General features: G+C 39.2%; 4 gene segments (V, D, J or C); 2 read left to right on the forward strand and 2 right to left on the reverse strand.

Moving 5' to 3' along the window:
- The window catches only part of LOC118240845, a 320,919-nt gene that overhangs the window by 51,273 nt on the left and 252,266 nt on the right, over positions 1 to 17,380 (reverse strand).
- LOC113568143 overlaps positions 1 to 17,380 on the forward strand; it is a 91,513-nt gene that overhangs the window by 2,661 nt on the left and 71,472 nt on the right.
- Positions 6,993 to 17,380, forward strand: part of LOC113568146 — a 119,019-nt gene continuing 108,631 nt past the window's right edge. Inside the window, 2 exon segments of the V gene segment in view lie at positions 6,993 to 7,104; positions 7,281 to 7,578. Coding sequence covers positions 7,053 to 7,104; positions 7,281 to 7,578 — 350 coding nt within the window.
- Positions 12,178 to 17,380, reverse strand: part of LOC113568144 — a 236,295-nt gene continuing 231,092 nt past the window's right edge. Inside the window, 2 exon segments of the V gene segment in view lie at positions 12,178 to 12,497; positions 14,281 to 14,314. Of these exon segments, the coding sequence occupies positions 12,178 to 12,497; positions 14,281 to 14,314 (354 nt within the window).

Genomic DNA, 17,380 nt, shown 5'->3' on the forward strand with positions numbered 1-17,380 from the left:
CAGGAAAAAGTATAAAAAAATAATGACTGAATGTGAAAGTGCAGCACATAAGAGAAGCTTACTGAAAACTCTAAGAGAATAGAGAGATAAGTGGAGAGAAGAGGAGTGATTCAATCATTTATTTGATAAAGTGAATCAGACATACAAACTAGTGCTGTGAAGCAAAATGTCAGTTGTTTTGTTTGCATATGTGAGCTGCTTCACTGCTCCACACACTTTAAGAGCTGTAGTGGTGATCAGAGAGTGTTCAGTCCTTTAACACACACTGACACACAGCACAATGATGATATCACTCATTCTACTGCTGGGGACCCTGGGACTCCTCACTCAGGGTGAGAGGAATGTTTTGCTGTTCTTTTGTGTATATATATATCTGAGGAAGATTCCAGGTAAAACAGGATGAACCAGGACAGAGGTCCTTCATCAGCTGTGTACAATTTAATGGGGTATTACAATTGTAAGGTGATGTAGGGCAACTATTAACTATTATTATATTAATGATAATATTTAATGATAATAATTTAGTGCAAAGACATGGATAAGTGGATAAGAATATCTACTTTTCAAATATTTTGAGTACATTATTTATCTTTAATCATTTCAAATATTGTGAAATTTGGCAATAATATAATGCATTTCAATGCTTTCTTCCATTTTTAAGAATCCTTTGGGGAGATACTCCTGACTCAGTCTCCAGGATCTCAGTCTGTTACACCAGGACAGACTGTTACTATCAGCTGCAGGGCCAGTGTGGATATTGATGATGACCTCCACTGGTACCTGCAGAAACCCGGAGAAGCTCCTAAACTCCTGATCTATTATGCAACTACCCGTCAGTCTGGGATTCCAGATCGTTTCAGTGGAAGCGGATACAACAGAGAGTTCACACTTGTCATCACTGGAGTCCAGGCTGAAGATGCAGGAGATTACTACTGTCAGCAAGATGAGGCTTATCCATTCACACAGTGTTAGAGCGCCATACAAAAACCTCCCTCAGCTGTAGAGGAACTGCTCTGACTCAAACACAGACTGAGCTGAGACCAGCTCCACAGCTACTAATGCTGCACTCAACTCAGTTTAACTCCAAAACACTACAGTACTGAGCTTTTTAAAATGGGTACTTTCATAAGTATATATACAGCAGGTCAGGTAAACACCTTTCCTTGAAATGAACCAGACAGCAATTTTAAAAAGGTTATTGTCTCCCTCTTGTTAAAACCAATAATTATATGAATGTTCTGACATCTGATTATATGGTAGGAAGGTGTGGGGTAGACAAGTTGTAAATCTAGAATCACTTGCATACTAGACCACCATGGGAATTTATCTCAGGGAAATATTACTTCATGTATGATATAACATGATCAAATCATGTTTGTTATATGAAGATCCATAAAAACACATTTAATCCATAAAAACTCTGCAAAGTTATAAACCAGTATTTACAATGCAAGCAATTATCATATCAATGATTGATATCAATGATATAATTTAATGTAACTTCCAAATATTCCCATTATTATTAAATCCGATAAAATGTTTCCTCCTAAGAGGAGGAAACAGAAAAACTGAAACCAGGGTGCAGTACTGAGGCGGACCATAGGGCAGGGCAGATTAATCATATTCTTAACACAACAAGGTGGACAACCGTGAAGGGATTCCATCACACAGGGAAACAAAAATCTAAAACATCAAAGGTTTGCTAGTGTGCCAATGCCAGCACAACCGACAGTGCAGGGAATACCTGGCATCTGGACAGGGTTGCAAACAACCGGACAAAATGAAACAAAAGAAATCAAAAAGATCAACATCTTCTCCATCTCACTGGCTATTATAAAAACAAAGAGAAAACACATAGGCTCTGTTTATACACAAATCTACAGCTACAACATGACTACATCATGTAACACCAAACACAACTAAAGGGATTAAACTAGTGCGTGAGGAGAGCGTGATGGAGTGATATCAGTGAATTAATGTAATAAAAATACTCTGCAAACCCTGAACAGAAGCTTTCATGTATTCATTCATTTCTTTATTTGAGAAATACACTTTTTATTCTTAATCTAAATTTAGTCAAGAATTACACATATACACATTTAAATACAAATACACATTTAAATACACTCTTGACAGTGTATTATTGGTCATTCTTTGCTTTGCCTGTTTACATAATGTTAGATAGTGTTCAGATTAAAAATGAAGAAGTAAAACTAGTCTCTCCACACAGCTATATGCAAAAAGTATAATATTAATATAACAACTACAACAGTACAACAGCAGTATAACAGTTGGGGCGGGTGAAACAGATTCGCGTTTACAGCCCTGGGTAACCTGCACAACACACTCCAGAACAACACACTCCAGAACAACACACTCCAGTACAACACACTAAAGTACAACATACTGAAGTACAATTCTGTCCAACACAACACAGTCCAGCACAACACACTGTAATTGCCATCATATTTGATTGTGTCACTTTTAAACCGAGCGCTATCAAGGTTTGCTTAAGATGTTTTTTTTTTTTTTTTTTTTTACCTTTGACTGTGTTAATAATATTGTTCACTTTGTCAGGGTCTGGGTTTGCTCAGAGGTCATTTAGAGATGTAATGTTCATACTGGGAGGGAGGGGGGAGGAAACTTTGCATATGCAGCACCTGCTTCAGTGCTCTGGGAGTGTTTATAGTCCTGTGAGTTTAACACTTCATGACTGCATCAAACTCCAGCAGACTACACAGCGAGAGTTCAGAGACTGCTGTGTTTTAGTCTTTACTGAAACGTGGCTCAGCGACAGTATTCCAGACGCCGCCATTCATATGGCGGGATTAGTCTCAATCCCTGCCGATAGAGACAATGCACTCTCCGGCAAAACACGCAGCAGAGGAGTATGCATTTATATCAATGAGTCCTCGTGTAAAAGCTCTGTGCTTGTCAATAAGTAATGCTCCCGCTGGTGGAGTTTGTTATTGTCAGATGCAGACCTTTTTATTTACCGTGTTTATAATCGCGCTGTACATTCCAACCAGTGCAGATACACGAGAGGCTCTCCAGGAGTTGTAAGTAGCGATTAGTGAACTGCAGAACGTACACCCAGACAGACTGTTTATTGTCACCGGAGATTTCAACCACACAAATCTCAAGTCAGTACTGCCTAAATTCCATCAACATGTGAATTTTGCAACAAGAGCAGCAAATGTGCTGGATCTTGTTTACACAAACATCCCCGGTGCATACCGCGCCCACCTCGGATACTCTGATCACATGTCTGTAATGTTGATCCCTGCATATAGACCGATCGTCAGATGCTCGAAACGGCTTCTGAAGCAGGTGAGAACCTGGCCAGCGGGAGCCATCTCTGCTCTTCAGGACTGTTTTGAGCAGACGACTTGGATCACATTCAAGGAGGCTGCTACTGATGGTAACACTGGAGGAGTATACAACATCAGAGACTGGCTACATCAGCAAGTGCACTGATGATGTTACTGTCTCCAAGACCATCATCGCATACCCCAACCAGAAGCCATGGATGACTGCTGAGGTGGGCATGCTACTGAGGACCCAAGACTCAGCCTTCAGAACGGGTGACAGAGACACTCTCAGAAAAGCGAGAGCCCATCTGCCACGTGTGATCAGGGAAGCAAAGCATGCACACGCACAGAGGATCCATGGACACTTCCAAGACACACGGGAGGGCATTCAGGCCATTACTAACTACAGGAAAACATCACCTTCCTGTGACAGTGATGCCACCCTCCCAGATGCACTGAATGACTTCTATGCACGGTTTGAAGCACAGAACAACGTTGCAGCAGAAAAGTTCATCCCTCCGCAAAATGACCAGGTGCTGTGCCTGACTGCGGATGATGTGAGGCATACTCTGCGTGTACTTAACCCATGGAAAGCTGCTGGACCATACAACATCCCGGGTCGTGTGCTCAGAGAATGTGCTGACCAGCTTGCAGATGTCCTGACAGACATCTTCAGTATCTCTCTGAACTGCACCATTGTCCCAACATGCTTCAAGACTACCACCATCGTCCCCGTGCCTAAGAAGCCCACAGTGTCATGTCTCAGTGACTACCGTCCCATCGCACTCACATCCATCATCATGAAGTGCTTCAAAAGACTCTTCATGATACACATCAAAACCCAGCTTCCCCCTTCTTTGGATCCCCTGCAGTTTGCAAACCGCTCCAACCGCTCTACAGATGATGCCACCTCTAGCACACTTCATCTGGCACTTACACATCTGGATAAAAAGGGCACCTACATAAGAATGCTGTTCATAGACTTCAGTCAGTCTAGATCGGGAGCAGCACTTCCAACACCACCACACTGAGTACTGGTGCTCCCCAGGGCAGCGTACTCAGCCCTCTGCTGTTCACACTGCTGACTCATAACTGTGCAGCGATGCACAGTTTGAATCACATCATCAAGTTCGCTGATCACACGACCGTGGTGGGTCTCATCAACAAAGACAACGAGTCAGTATACAGAGAGGAGGTGCGAGAACTGGTGAGCTGGTGTAAGGTCAACAACCTGTATCTGAATGTTGACAAGACAAAAGAAATGGTTGTTGACTTCAGGAGAGCAAGGCAAGATCACTCCCTGCTTGCCATCAACGGCTGCTAAGTGGAGATCGTCAAGAACATCAAGTTCCTTAGTGTTCACTTAGCAGAGAACCTCACCTGGACCCTGAACACCAGTTCCATCACCAAGAGAGCCCAGCAACATCTTTACTTCCTTCGGAAGCTGAGGAAAGCCATCCTCACTACCTTCTATAGAGGTATTGTAGAGAGCATCCTGAGCAGCTGCATCATTACCTGGTTTGGGAACTGCACCACCTTTGACCGCAAGACCCTCCAGAGAATAGTGAGAACAGCTGAGAAGATCATTGGGGTCTCTCTTCCCGCCATCACGGACATCTACATAACACACTGCATCTGGAAAGCCACCAACATTGTGAAAGACCCCACACACCCCTCACATGTACTGTTCACCCTTTTGCCATCTTGAAGAAGGTACCGCAGCATCCAGTCCCACACCTCCAGACTGTGCAACAGCTTCTTCCCAGAAGCCATTAGACTCCTGAACTCTGGCTAACTCCAATTCCAATTCAGATTCCAAAAATGGGCACTTTTATACACACACACATACACACATGAACACTAGTCCTCTGGACTCAAGGTAACTCACCAGCTTTACTGCTGTGGTGAACTATCCATGTGACACAGGTCTACTACTCTTATTTAAAATGCACAATTCACAATGCACTACAAAAGTTTAACTACTAAATAAAAGAATACTTTTAGCTTTTTTGTGTTTTGTATTCATTTTATAGGATCCAGAGGTCAGGTAACAGTGACTCAGGATTCAGTGAAATCTGCTCTTCCAGGAGACACAGTCACCATCAACTGTAGAACCAACTCTGCAGTACATAATAATAACAACTATCTTGCCTGGTACCTGCAGAAACCTGGTGAAGCTCCTAAACTCCTGATCTACAGGGCTACTAACATACAGTCAGGAACTCCAGTTCATTTCAGTGGTAGTGGATCTGGAACTGATTTCACTCTGACCATCAGAGGAGTCCAGACTAAAGATGCAGGAGATTATTACTGTCAGAGTGCATATTACATTAGTAGTAGCTGGCTGTTCACACAGTGTTGGAGAGTCGTACAAAAACCTCCCTCAGTCAGACTGCACAAAGACTGCACTGCTGCAGTTGGGACCTACTGCAGGTAGGATGGATACAGCACAATAACACACTCTATGGAGGAGAGGAACCACAACACACTCTGTCACTACTGAACACCCAAACTCACTGCTGAATACACTCACTACTGAACACACCCATCTATAAATACCAATAAAGAACCAGTACAGACAGCTGTCCTGCCTTCTGCAAGAACTACACTTGCCACAAACCTCCTGTTCGTTGCCAATCCCCAGATTGTTAGTCTCATCTGTGTTTTGCTTTTCTAAGCTTCCTTTTCTAAGCTCTGTTTGTTCAGTCAGTCTTTGCCAAATCTTCTTTGCCTGCCTTACGTTTCTGAACTGTTGACATTGTCCTAGTCTCTCATATTTTTTTTACATTATTTTAATGTCTCACTTCCTTAAATATTGTTTGTTACTTCTGTATTTCATGGTTATGATTATCAGTGTTTTTAGTACTTGTATTACTGGGGTTTTTGTTTAATCAAGAATTCAGATGTTGTGTAATGTTCTCAGATCTTTGAGTGATACCTGTTAGAAGAAACCTTAACCTTAAAGTTAGTCCTCTCTTATACAGACTGATGTTACAGTAAGAGGAGGACTTCAAAAATCTCTGTGCTGTTTAACTGGTTCTAGTACTAGAACCAGTACTAGTGTACTAGTGTATAGTACGAGTGTACTTTTCTTTAGACATTTCATTTATTATATTTCAGTTCCTTTTAAATGTTAAAGCTTTGTTACCACAGCGCCCCCTGTCAGTAGAGATAAACATGGTATTTTGTGCTACCTGCTCAAATCAGAAAGGCAATAAAGATCTTACCCAGAACTTACCTTTAAGAACAAACAACTAGAGCAGCAATATTAAAACCCTACACAGCTGTACTTGTGGTATATATATATATATATATATATATATATATATATATATATATATATATATATATATATATATATATATATATTTATATATATTTATATATGTATATATACATGAGTGTTTGTTTGTGTGTGTGTTTAAAATATGACATCTGGAAGAAATATTTCAAATAATATGTAATGTATGACTGTTGCTGAGCTTAGAGTTCTGTATTAGAAGATCAGTAGAAACAACTGTGATGTTTCCCATAAATTATTACCACATGAGATTCACAAACTCTCTTAATGAATATTAGCAGCGAAAACCTTGACCCTGTTCTACAGGCATGTGTGTGTATCAGAGAGTTGTAGTTGTCTTGTTTGCATATGTGAGCTGCTTCACTACTCCACACACTTTAAGAGCTGTAGTGGTGATCAGAGAGTGTTCAGTCCTTTAACACACACTGACACACAGCACAATGATGATGTCACTCATTCTACTGCTGGGGACCCTGGGACTCCTCACTCAGGGTGAGACAAACTGAAATAAGTTTAGTGTTCATTTGTACTTGGTTTTGGATGGTCATGTTTATTTGTACTGATTTTTGTCCTTTTTTTCGGAGTTGCAATTTTTTTATTTGGATTTTATTTTGATTTCAATTATTGATTTGATTTTAATTGTTATTTTGTATGTAATTATTTTTTAGAATCCTTTGGGTATGTAATCCTGACTCAATCTCCAGGATCTCAGTCTTTTCAACCAGGACAAACTGTTGCTATCAGCTGCAGGGCCGGTGGGAGTGTTGGCAGTAACCTCCACTGGTATCTACAGAAACCTGGAGAAGCTCCTAAACTCCTGATCTATGCTGCATCAAACCGTCAGTCTGGGATTCCAAATCGTTTCAGTGGTAGTGGATCTGGTACAGAATTTACCCTAAAAATCACTGGAGTCCAGGCTGAAGATTCAGGAGATTACTACTGTCAGCAGGGTTACTACTCACCATTCACACAGTGTTAGAGCACCATACAAAAACCTCCCTCAGCTGTAGAGGAACTGCTCTGACTCAAACACAGACTGATCTGAGATCAGCTGAAGAGCTGCTAAATCTGCACTCAGCTCAACTCATCAACTCCAAAACACTACAATACTGAACTGTTTGTTCTTTTAAATTGTCATCATTGTGTAATAGATACTTACATCACTACATATGTAGCAGGTTAATGTCTTTCCTTTAAACCAACCCCTGATAACGTCCTGCTTCCACACTCAGGTTCTGGACAAAGGCAGTAATATATGAACATCACTGTGGTGTATAAGGACAGGTGATCACTACCTAGTGAACTGGTCTGAGTTACTCCTGATTCTTTTAATCATTTTACTGCTGTTTTTAGCCTGGAGATCCTGGAAAAGCTGCTGAGGAAATACTGTGTTAAACTGTCCAGACAGCAACTGGTATGTGAAGTTAATTCTTCCTTCTTTTTAGAATAAAAAGAGTTATTTTAAAGTCCTGCTAATGGAACATCTGGTGATGATGGGACAGACAGGGTGAAAATCTAGAATAACTGTTGAAGTGTAGCTGAATACACCATCCTGGGAATTTCACTCCAGGGAAAAATTCACAATTTTAACCATTTACACACAAACTAAATAGCTTTGCCATGCTAAGAAGGAATTTCGTATGATTTGATATTTTACTGAAGTTGAAATAAATGAATGAATTTTATTTGGCTCAGCTTAAAAGCCTGCATTAATATATCACAAACAATTAATAAAAAACACCTGTATTACAACGTTTTAAACCAACATTAACTATACAATCATATGTTTTAGTGATCTCCACATTTTGCAATTAAATTAATAATAACTTCACACTTTTATTTATCCAAAATTATTGTCTGCCACAGGAGGAGGAAACTGGCAAACCAGGGTGCAATACCGATACTGACCATGGGGGGGGCAGACTAATCATATTCCTGGACCACACAGGCACATATAGAACAGCACACACCCAGAGATCTACAAACAGCACAGAGTGAAGGGATTCCACCATCCAGAATAGATCAGTCAGCTTCCACTGTAATGATGGACAGTAATACAGTAGTACATTAAATTAATTTATTTAAAAAAAGGGAGAAAATAACTTTGTATACCAGATGATACATAAAAAAGGAGGCAAAACACAAACTCCTTAAAGGACAAAAACACTCAATACAGAGAGAGTAAAAGAGCAAACTGCTGGGAACCAAGAACCAGCAGACTCAGTTTAATCAGCTGGACCCCACACACACACACACACACACACACACACACACACACACACACACACACACACACACACACACACACAGACACACACACACACACACACACACACACACACACACACACACACACACATACACACACACACACACACACACACAGACACGCGCACACACACACACACACACACACACACACACACACACACACACACACACACATACACACACACACACACACACACACAGACACGCGCACACACACACACACACACACACACACACACACACACACACACACAAACACATACACACACACACACACACACACACACACACACACACACACACACACAAGTCCACTACTACTCAAAGAGTTATGAATCAAGTTGAGACTTTGTCATTCCAGCTTCCTCCTATCCAGGACACCAGCAGACAGGAAGTCCTCCTCCTAAAGAGTCCCCACATCTACCAGACCACTGGAGTGCTGTCTGCTCATGTGATTCCACACATCCACTGATATAAATCACCATTACAAAACAGAGAGTGAAGGGCTGCTTCTGAACTGTACTGGATACACCTGCACCTCCACACTGAGGGACACAAGATTATCACAACATTTACATTTACATTTAACTCATTAAGATGTCAAAGTGGGGACAGTCACATTAATGCTGTTGACCTGCAGGTGAAGAGCATGAGACAGTAGTTACGTCCTGTGTCCCCCTGTGTCATATGTATGTGTGTGGATCTCTGTTGTCTCCAGTTCCAGTTACCCCAGACCCAGTCCAGAGTTCCTCTACAGATCTTCATACTCACTGTCCAGTCCTGAAACAAAGCCCTGCCCAGAGGAGGGATATAAGGAAGTGTTTGGAGGAAGAAGAAAGAGAAAGATGATATTTTGGACATCTGTTTGTGTCAGTTTTGATATTTGATTCAGTGCTTGGTCTCTTTCCCACTTACTCTGATTCTGAGCTTGTTTGATCCCTCTAACTTGGCCACTGTTGTAAATTTGTATATAGTGTGTATGTATTTGTGTGTGCTCTGGAAAGCAGGGAAGGCCTGCCCTTATGTTTGGGCCCTGGGTTATTTTCTCTGTGTTCTCACTTAGGGAGTTAATGCAGTCTTATCTTAGTATAGGATATTATCAGAGGATGGTTGTGATCCATCAGCCTCTGGGTTATGGTCCCAGCACACTTCCACTGCACCACTCTGCTCTCCTGCTAATAGAGAAATAATAAAATACCTACAAACTCACTGAAATGGACAGAAGTGTTCTAGTATGTGACTGTTCATTCATTCATTCATTCATTCATTCATTTATTCATTCATGTATTTGCTGTCACGGCGTTGAGCAGGATGCACAGACTCCCTTGAAACATTTAATGACATGAAACATAAAGGACACGCGTGGCACTCACACATAATAACACTAATAGACAGGAACATACAAACAACAACGACAACATAAAATGGTACAAACGTTGGGCTATACTAACAGCGGCTACACACTCATTGACACTAACATTTAAATAAACAGACATACACTCAACGTGAACCCCGTACAGGTGCGTGCCATCATGTAGGGGGCGTGACAACAAACGTAATTCCCCCCCAAACCACATGACTTGTGAAGGGGGAGCATTCCGTGACATTTGTTAAATACATTTTTTATTTATTATATAAACTTACTTAGTTGAGAATATAATTTTTATCCAATCTGAATATTGTTTTTTTAGTAATTATTTCCTTTGCCTGTGTACATAATGTTCAGACAAAAAATGAAGAACTTAAACTAGTCTCTATTAATGTCAAATACCAGTCATAGTGAAAGAGAGCAAGAGCAGTGGGGTGAAACAGATTTATTTTTACAGCCCTGAGAAACCTACTACTTCCCAGAATAGAACAACGCTTTTTGCAGATGTTCAACTTACATTAGCCCAACCTAGTCAAGCACAACACACCCCAGAACAAAGAATCTTACAGTGCAGATAATGAATATTAAAATGATACAAGAACAGACCAAGTTCAAAATGAAGCTTTATTGCAGTAATAATAAAACTCAATAATCAAAACCAGCCAAATGGTGAATTAAGAAAAAAAGAGCATTCTTCAGACTGTAAACTCCATTGATCAAGGCTGTATAAGCGTGTTACATTACATGACAACTGACTGAGGTCATCATGGAAGATGGTAGAGCTCCTCATGGAAGATGGTAGAGAGTATTTGGTAGTATTTGTTTTCTCTCTCTCACACAAACACTAATTTTGTTTTGGCATTGAAGGACGTGTCTGTATCAATAATGCACTGTGTGACTCTGCCTCAAATAATATAAAACATACCAAACATTAAACAGTTCTTTACTGTTACATTTATTATGTTTAGCCTGAAGCTTTATTTTATACAAACAGATACCAGAGGCCTGGAGCATAGATTTACTATTATAAAATCCACTGAGAAAATATGCTGACTGTGGGTTTTCAATAAAAAGTATAAATATTTTTTAAATATAAAACGTGTACTTTTTTGCAATAAAAAACAACTTTATTACCTCCTATGAGACCCGTGACAATATTCTTTCGAAATGGCCCAGCTTGTGCTAAACAGTGATATGCAGTTAGCTTCAGACATCCATTTACAAAAATAAATAATAATATTATGGTATATGGAGAGGGCCAAAGATACACACACCATAATGGTCCAAAAATACAATGTTCCAAAAATACACTTACACGTTACAGTTTCTAGTGAATGAAACTTATTTTTGAGTCATTTTATTTCCTGGTTCCTTAACAAACTTTACCAGGAATGGTCAAATGGCAACGTCATCAAAGTTTAGTCTTATAATTCATCATACATGTGTACATATATACTCAACCATATATATTGTACATTGTGTATATAATCATAATATACATATATTGTACATACATTGTTAATATATTTTTGTACATACATAGAATATATATATTTATCTGTATATATATATTTTTCTCTATGCACCCCTGGTTCTCTTCCTCAGTTTGGACAGAGCACTCTCCACCATTTCACTGTGTGTTATCCTGTGTATGACTATGTATGTGACGAATAAACTGAACTTGAACTTGAACTTGAACTTGAACATTAGCAGTTCTGAAGTCCAGACAATTAACGCTTTAAAGGCATTTATTGTGTGCAGTGTTGGCACAGAATTTTTAATTAAGAGACTATAATGTTGTTTATTCAAATTTTTTTTATTTAATTTTGACCAACAGATGAACATTTGCATAATAAACACAGACTGTCTAAAAGACAGCACATTAATGAATGAGAGGAGAACACTTCAGTACACATGTGGGAGTTTCACGCCTCAGCACACTGCTCTCTACTCAGTGTCTGTGTGACAGGAGACTGGGAGTCCTTGGTGGCCTCACAGGTCACTGTGTTCTTCAGCCACTCCTCCTTCTGGAGGGTCAGGGTGCTGCTCCAGCTGTAGAGGCCGTCCTTCTGCAGAAGCCCAGAGCTCTGGCTCACCCCCGAGCTCCAGCTGCTACCAGCCACCTTCCAGCTCAGCTTCCAGTCTGAGGGGAAGCCCTTGTTGGCCAGACACACGAGTGTGACCTTCTCCTGCTGCAGCTGTACACTGGAGGGGGGCAGGACCGTGAGGGTGGGCGGGGCGTCACCTAGGAGACACAACACAGTCTACAGCTCAGACAGGCAGGAACCGTTAGCAGGAAAATCAGTTGTGTTTCACTTCCTCTTTTTGTGGAACTGAAATCAGAAATGTTTTAGATCAACAATATAATTTTCCATGGGCATTAAAACCCTGGCAGTATATTTAATTCATGAACCATTTAAATCAATATAATTTATAATCATACATAAATTAAAATGGAAGTATATTTAACAGACAGTGATTGTTCAGTATGCTAGTATTACGGTTAAAGTGCTTTGCATCGAGAACCACCAGTCAGAGACAAACACTTATACTAATATAAATTAACCCAGTAGGCAGGAATAAAGGTTTGCTGGCGGATTTAGCTGAAACGTTTATTCTTTTACTAAAAACGATAAAAATATGGGTCGATTTATACTAAAGGCTCGCAATAACACTGCAACGGTTAGGATAGATGCGCTAATAAAATGACCTTTAATGCGCTAGAATAAAGATACCCTTATTAAAAACAATACCTACATAAAATTGTGATTTACTGGGAATAAAAAGTGAAGTTCTTCTTACGTCCAGTGTCCTCCACACTAACTTCGTTTAAGGTCCGTACATAAACCTGCTCTAAACACACTGCCGTCTCCTCTCTTTACAGCGCCGTAGTTTAGCTTCAGAATTAGTGAACGATACAACCCCAAAGACGCTTGTTTTTTTTGTTTTTTTTGTCTTTTTTTTGTAATGAAAGAAGTTATTAAAGATACTACATACATACAATATATAATTAGAAAAAAGATATAAAAATAAAAACAGAAGCTAATTTGAATACGGAGAAAACGTTATTTACATCCAAATGAGAGTTTTGAGTTGCGAAGTGTGCGTGTAAAGTGAATTCGATGATCCCTTTAAACTATTTCAGACTTATATCGTTATTGTCTATGCGTTAGATATATGTAGACTCTGTAGAATCATATCAATTGATTACAAAAATGTGTTTTAGGAGATATTTTTCATATTTTTGTATACTACAAACACAACATTTAATGCAACATCCAAGTCAAGATAATTTATCTAAAGACATACAAGGTTTTGATCCTTCAGTATGCGAGTATTGTGGTAAACGTGAACTGCACCGATACGTTCCAGTCAGGCACCGATATTTCTGCCTTTTAAAATATACCCAGCATGCAGATGAAGGCTTGTGGAGAGATATTTCTGAAACATGTATGTTTTTACTACTGAACGACACTTAAGAAACTCTCCATCGGTATAAATTAAAAGGTCTATAAGGACATAGCAGCGGTTATGATATAGGAAGATACTTAACGTCACAATTAGTCTATAAAAGAGTACGAGTAGTTTACAAAACCACCGTGCATACAACGCTACATAATGTGTGATTAATAGTGAAGAAAAGTTAAAGTTTACTTACGTCCAACTGATAGTTTTGTTCCGCCACCCAAAGTCCACCACAGAGCTACAATCTCCTTTACTGTCCGTCCAAAAACCTCCTGATCTAAACACGCCGCTCTCTCCGCTATTTACCGCGTAATATGTAGCTTCGACATTAGCGCTTTAGAAAACTCATAAAGGACTTTCCCAAAATATTTTTAGATTTTTAAAATAATAAAATAAAACACACACATACATTTTATTATTAGATCAACTACGTCGAAATAGCTGTTGCTCCGTAAATCACAATAAATGCAATCGCAAAGTTTTTAAGTCTGCATTATCATCAAACATATCGATTATGATTTCAGAAAATAGCAACTTTTGTAAAAGCAGTGAAAGTTACTTACGTCCAATTGAGAGTTTTGTGCCGCCACCAAAAGTCAACCACAGTGATACAAACTCGTTCACTGGTCGTACAAAAACCTCCTGCTTTAAAGAAGCTGCTCTCTCTGCGCTTTAGAAAGCCTTTTTCAAAAGAGTAATAACGGATAGAATAAATACATTTCAAAATATGCAGGAAAATATCTAGGCATTAAAACATAAATTAATTTTTTTCCCCCGTTTGTTCGTTTTTCGATATGTTAAAATTTGTCTTAATCGGTATTATCAAAACATATATGTAATTAAGATGTTTAAAAACAATTATGTAAAATAATTTTTTAATAATTTTGTTTTGGACGTGTCAATATAATTTTACAAAGTCAATTATCAATGCTGACAAACGTAAGAGGACTAATTAAAGAGTTCTAGCTGAACAGTCCTGTTAAATTTACTGTGGATTTTCCTGCTAAATAACCAAATAATGATCCAATAAAATGCTAATTTAGTGCCTTGTTTTTGTTTGGCAGCATCTTCACTACAAATAAATATGAAACCAGACAAAGAATCAACAAAAACAACATTCATAGAGAGTGACACTGTAAACAAACAAACATTAAGATGCACTAAACAATGTGAGGCTGCCCTCCAGTGGTTCTTGATAAAACACTACAATGATCTGAGAGTCATTGTATTAGGATCTTTATAAGTAAAAGTGTCATAAATTGAAAATATTAATTTTTTGTTCAAATATAAGTAAATGTAAGTATAATTAAGAAGCTTTAAATTGAATTTAAGAAAATATGCAAAAACAGAGACAATGCCCTGAGACTTCAGTGGGTCAAACATATTATCCAAGTACACATGCTGATCCAGGATCAGTTTATCTGGTTGCAAAGACAGTCCAGTAACCCCACAGAAAACGAGTGAAGTCCCTGGGAAACACGAGTGTTTTTACTGTCACGAAAGAGGACACTTGATAGCTGCATGTCCAGCTTTGATGTGGCCAGTGTGTTTTTATTTATTGTTTGATTGTTCTCATTTAATTCATCATTTAATCATTTCTGTCACTGCCCCTATCTAGACTGGCTCGTAACATCTGTTTCAGCAACATGGAACTCAATGTGTGTCAGAACCCTGGACAGCTCCCAGAACAGAGCTAATGAAACCCAGGTGAAGCTCATCAGAGAGACACTCTTGAACTCACCCAATCCACCGATCTCCAATCAGCCCAGAGCCAGATGAAGAGCCAGCTGTGCTGAGGGAAGAACTGCTGTTGTCTCACACATTGCTCATCATCTTCTCAGAGGCAGAGAGCCAGTGATCCCCAAAAGTCGAGAGAACTGAATGAACATGCAGATTTACAAAACACATCAGATTCTTACCCACACCTGCCAAAGAATTTTGGAGTCACTGTAAGAATCCAACCGCAGTTTATTACAAAATGAACGCAACATGAATGATAAGCCAGACAGTGCAAGGAGAGAAGCTTACCTTTGTTTTAATTACATGATCAGCAGGCTGTTGTAATAAGGTATTTATTGTTTATTTCTGTTGGTTTCTGTTGTGCAATGTGACCTGTGCTATTTCTGTTCAATACATTGTAGGACAAACAGGAAACACAGAAGAATATATCAGGAAAATTCTTTATACTAGAAGAGTTGAATATTTAAGTGGTCCTCATACTGTTTCAGCCTAACTTGTGCTTTCTCTGCATGATTATTGTTTCATGTTTCTCATCTTGCTCTTGTTTGTTCACCCTATTTTATTTTCTTCATCATGTCTGTCATTTCTTGCCGATCTGCCCGTCTCCATGTTTCATCCCTGGAATGTTCTATCTGCCTTCCAAAAAGGCCATACAGTTCACTGACCTGCTGCCAGGGTAATGAGTACAGTTAAGAATCAGTTACAGGAGTTTTACAATAAGCTGGTTGAGGCACATATCAATCATCCTTATGCTACTGACATCAGTAGAGCGGCTGTAGTGGTAAAATCATTATAACTATTAGAGAGAGTGCACAGACTGATACTCTGAAGTACTGTAGTGCATCTGGAAAATCTGGCTCTTGTCTGCTTTAAAGCAGAGTGTCACCAAATCAGACCTGTGTTCTCTATGTAAAGTAAATAAAGATTTACATCATTGTGTTATATATTCAGTATATTCTCAGTTTGGGCTACGATTAGTAATCTAGAGACACTTGCTGAAGTTATGGAGATATGTGGGTTTGGACCAACCCAGCCCTGATATGGTATAGGTAAAAGAAACCATGGAAAAATAAACCAGTCAGACCAGATAGAAACTTCTGTTTTAAGCACAATAATTTTGTTCTCATCAAAATTTCCTACTAAACATGAAATGGCTTAATATGTAAACCTGTATTCCTGCTTGGTTTATTATAGAACAAAAGCATGAAAGGCTTTATTGCCAGCGTGCACTATATAAAGGTTTGTGTGACTCAGCAGTTACTGCCAGTAGAGGTCACTTTTGAAATCTGATCATTTAATCCGACTAAGCAAAGAGAGTTGCTTAATTGGGGGATGATCTCCCACATCCATATCATGAACGATCTCGGAGGTCTGAGTTGGTATATCAGAAAACAAACCATGATATCGGGTTAAAGACTTAACATCAGAACACTCTTTTGGCTCTAGATTTGATAAATAACCATCCAATTCCTGTAGTATAGTGGAGTTGGGCAAACGCGCAGCCATCACTGGTGCAGAAGGAACTAACCCATTATCCTCATCCTTTATAGGTACCAACATAGCAACAGCAGAAGGAACAACATTAGGTTTTGAACGTGACAGTAGAATATACCGTTTTAATTTACTGATGTGGCAAGCATGAGTTTTATGTTTTCGGTCCAGAGTTTGTATCACATAATCCGTCTCACTGATTTTATCCATGATAACATATGGTGCTGAAAATCTTGTTTAGAATGACATGAGGCAACAAAACCAACACCTCATCACCTGGCTAAAACGAACAGACTGTAGCAATTTTATCGTATCTCCTCTTCATTTTTGATTGCACTGCAGCTAACTCCTTTTAAGAAGTTAACAAGCGGATTCTAACGATTCTTTAAAATGACTCACATAATTTATCAATCCTAAATTTGGCTCATCGCT

This window comes from Electrophorus electricus, chromosome 2 (assembly GCF_013358815.1).
Source record: "Electrophorus electricus isolate fEleEle1 chromosome 2, fEleEle1.pri, whole genome shotgun sequence".
NCBI lineage: Eukaryota > Metazoa > Chordata > Actinopteri > Gymnotiformes > Gymnotidae > Electrophorus > Electrophorus electricus.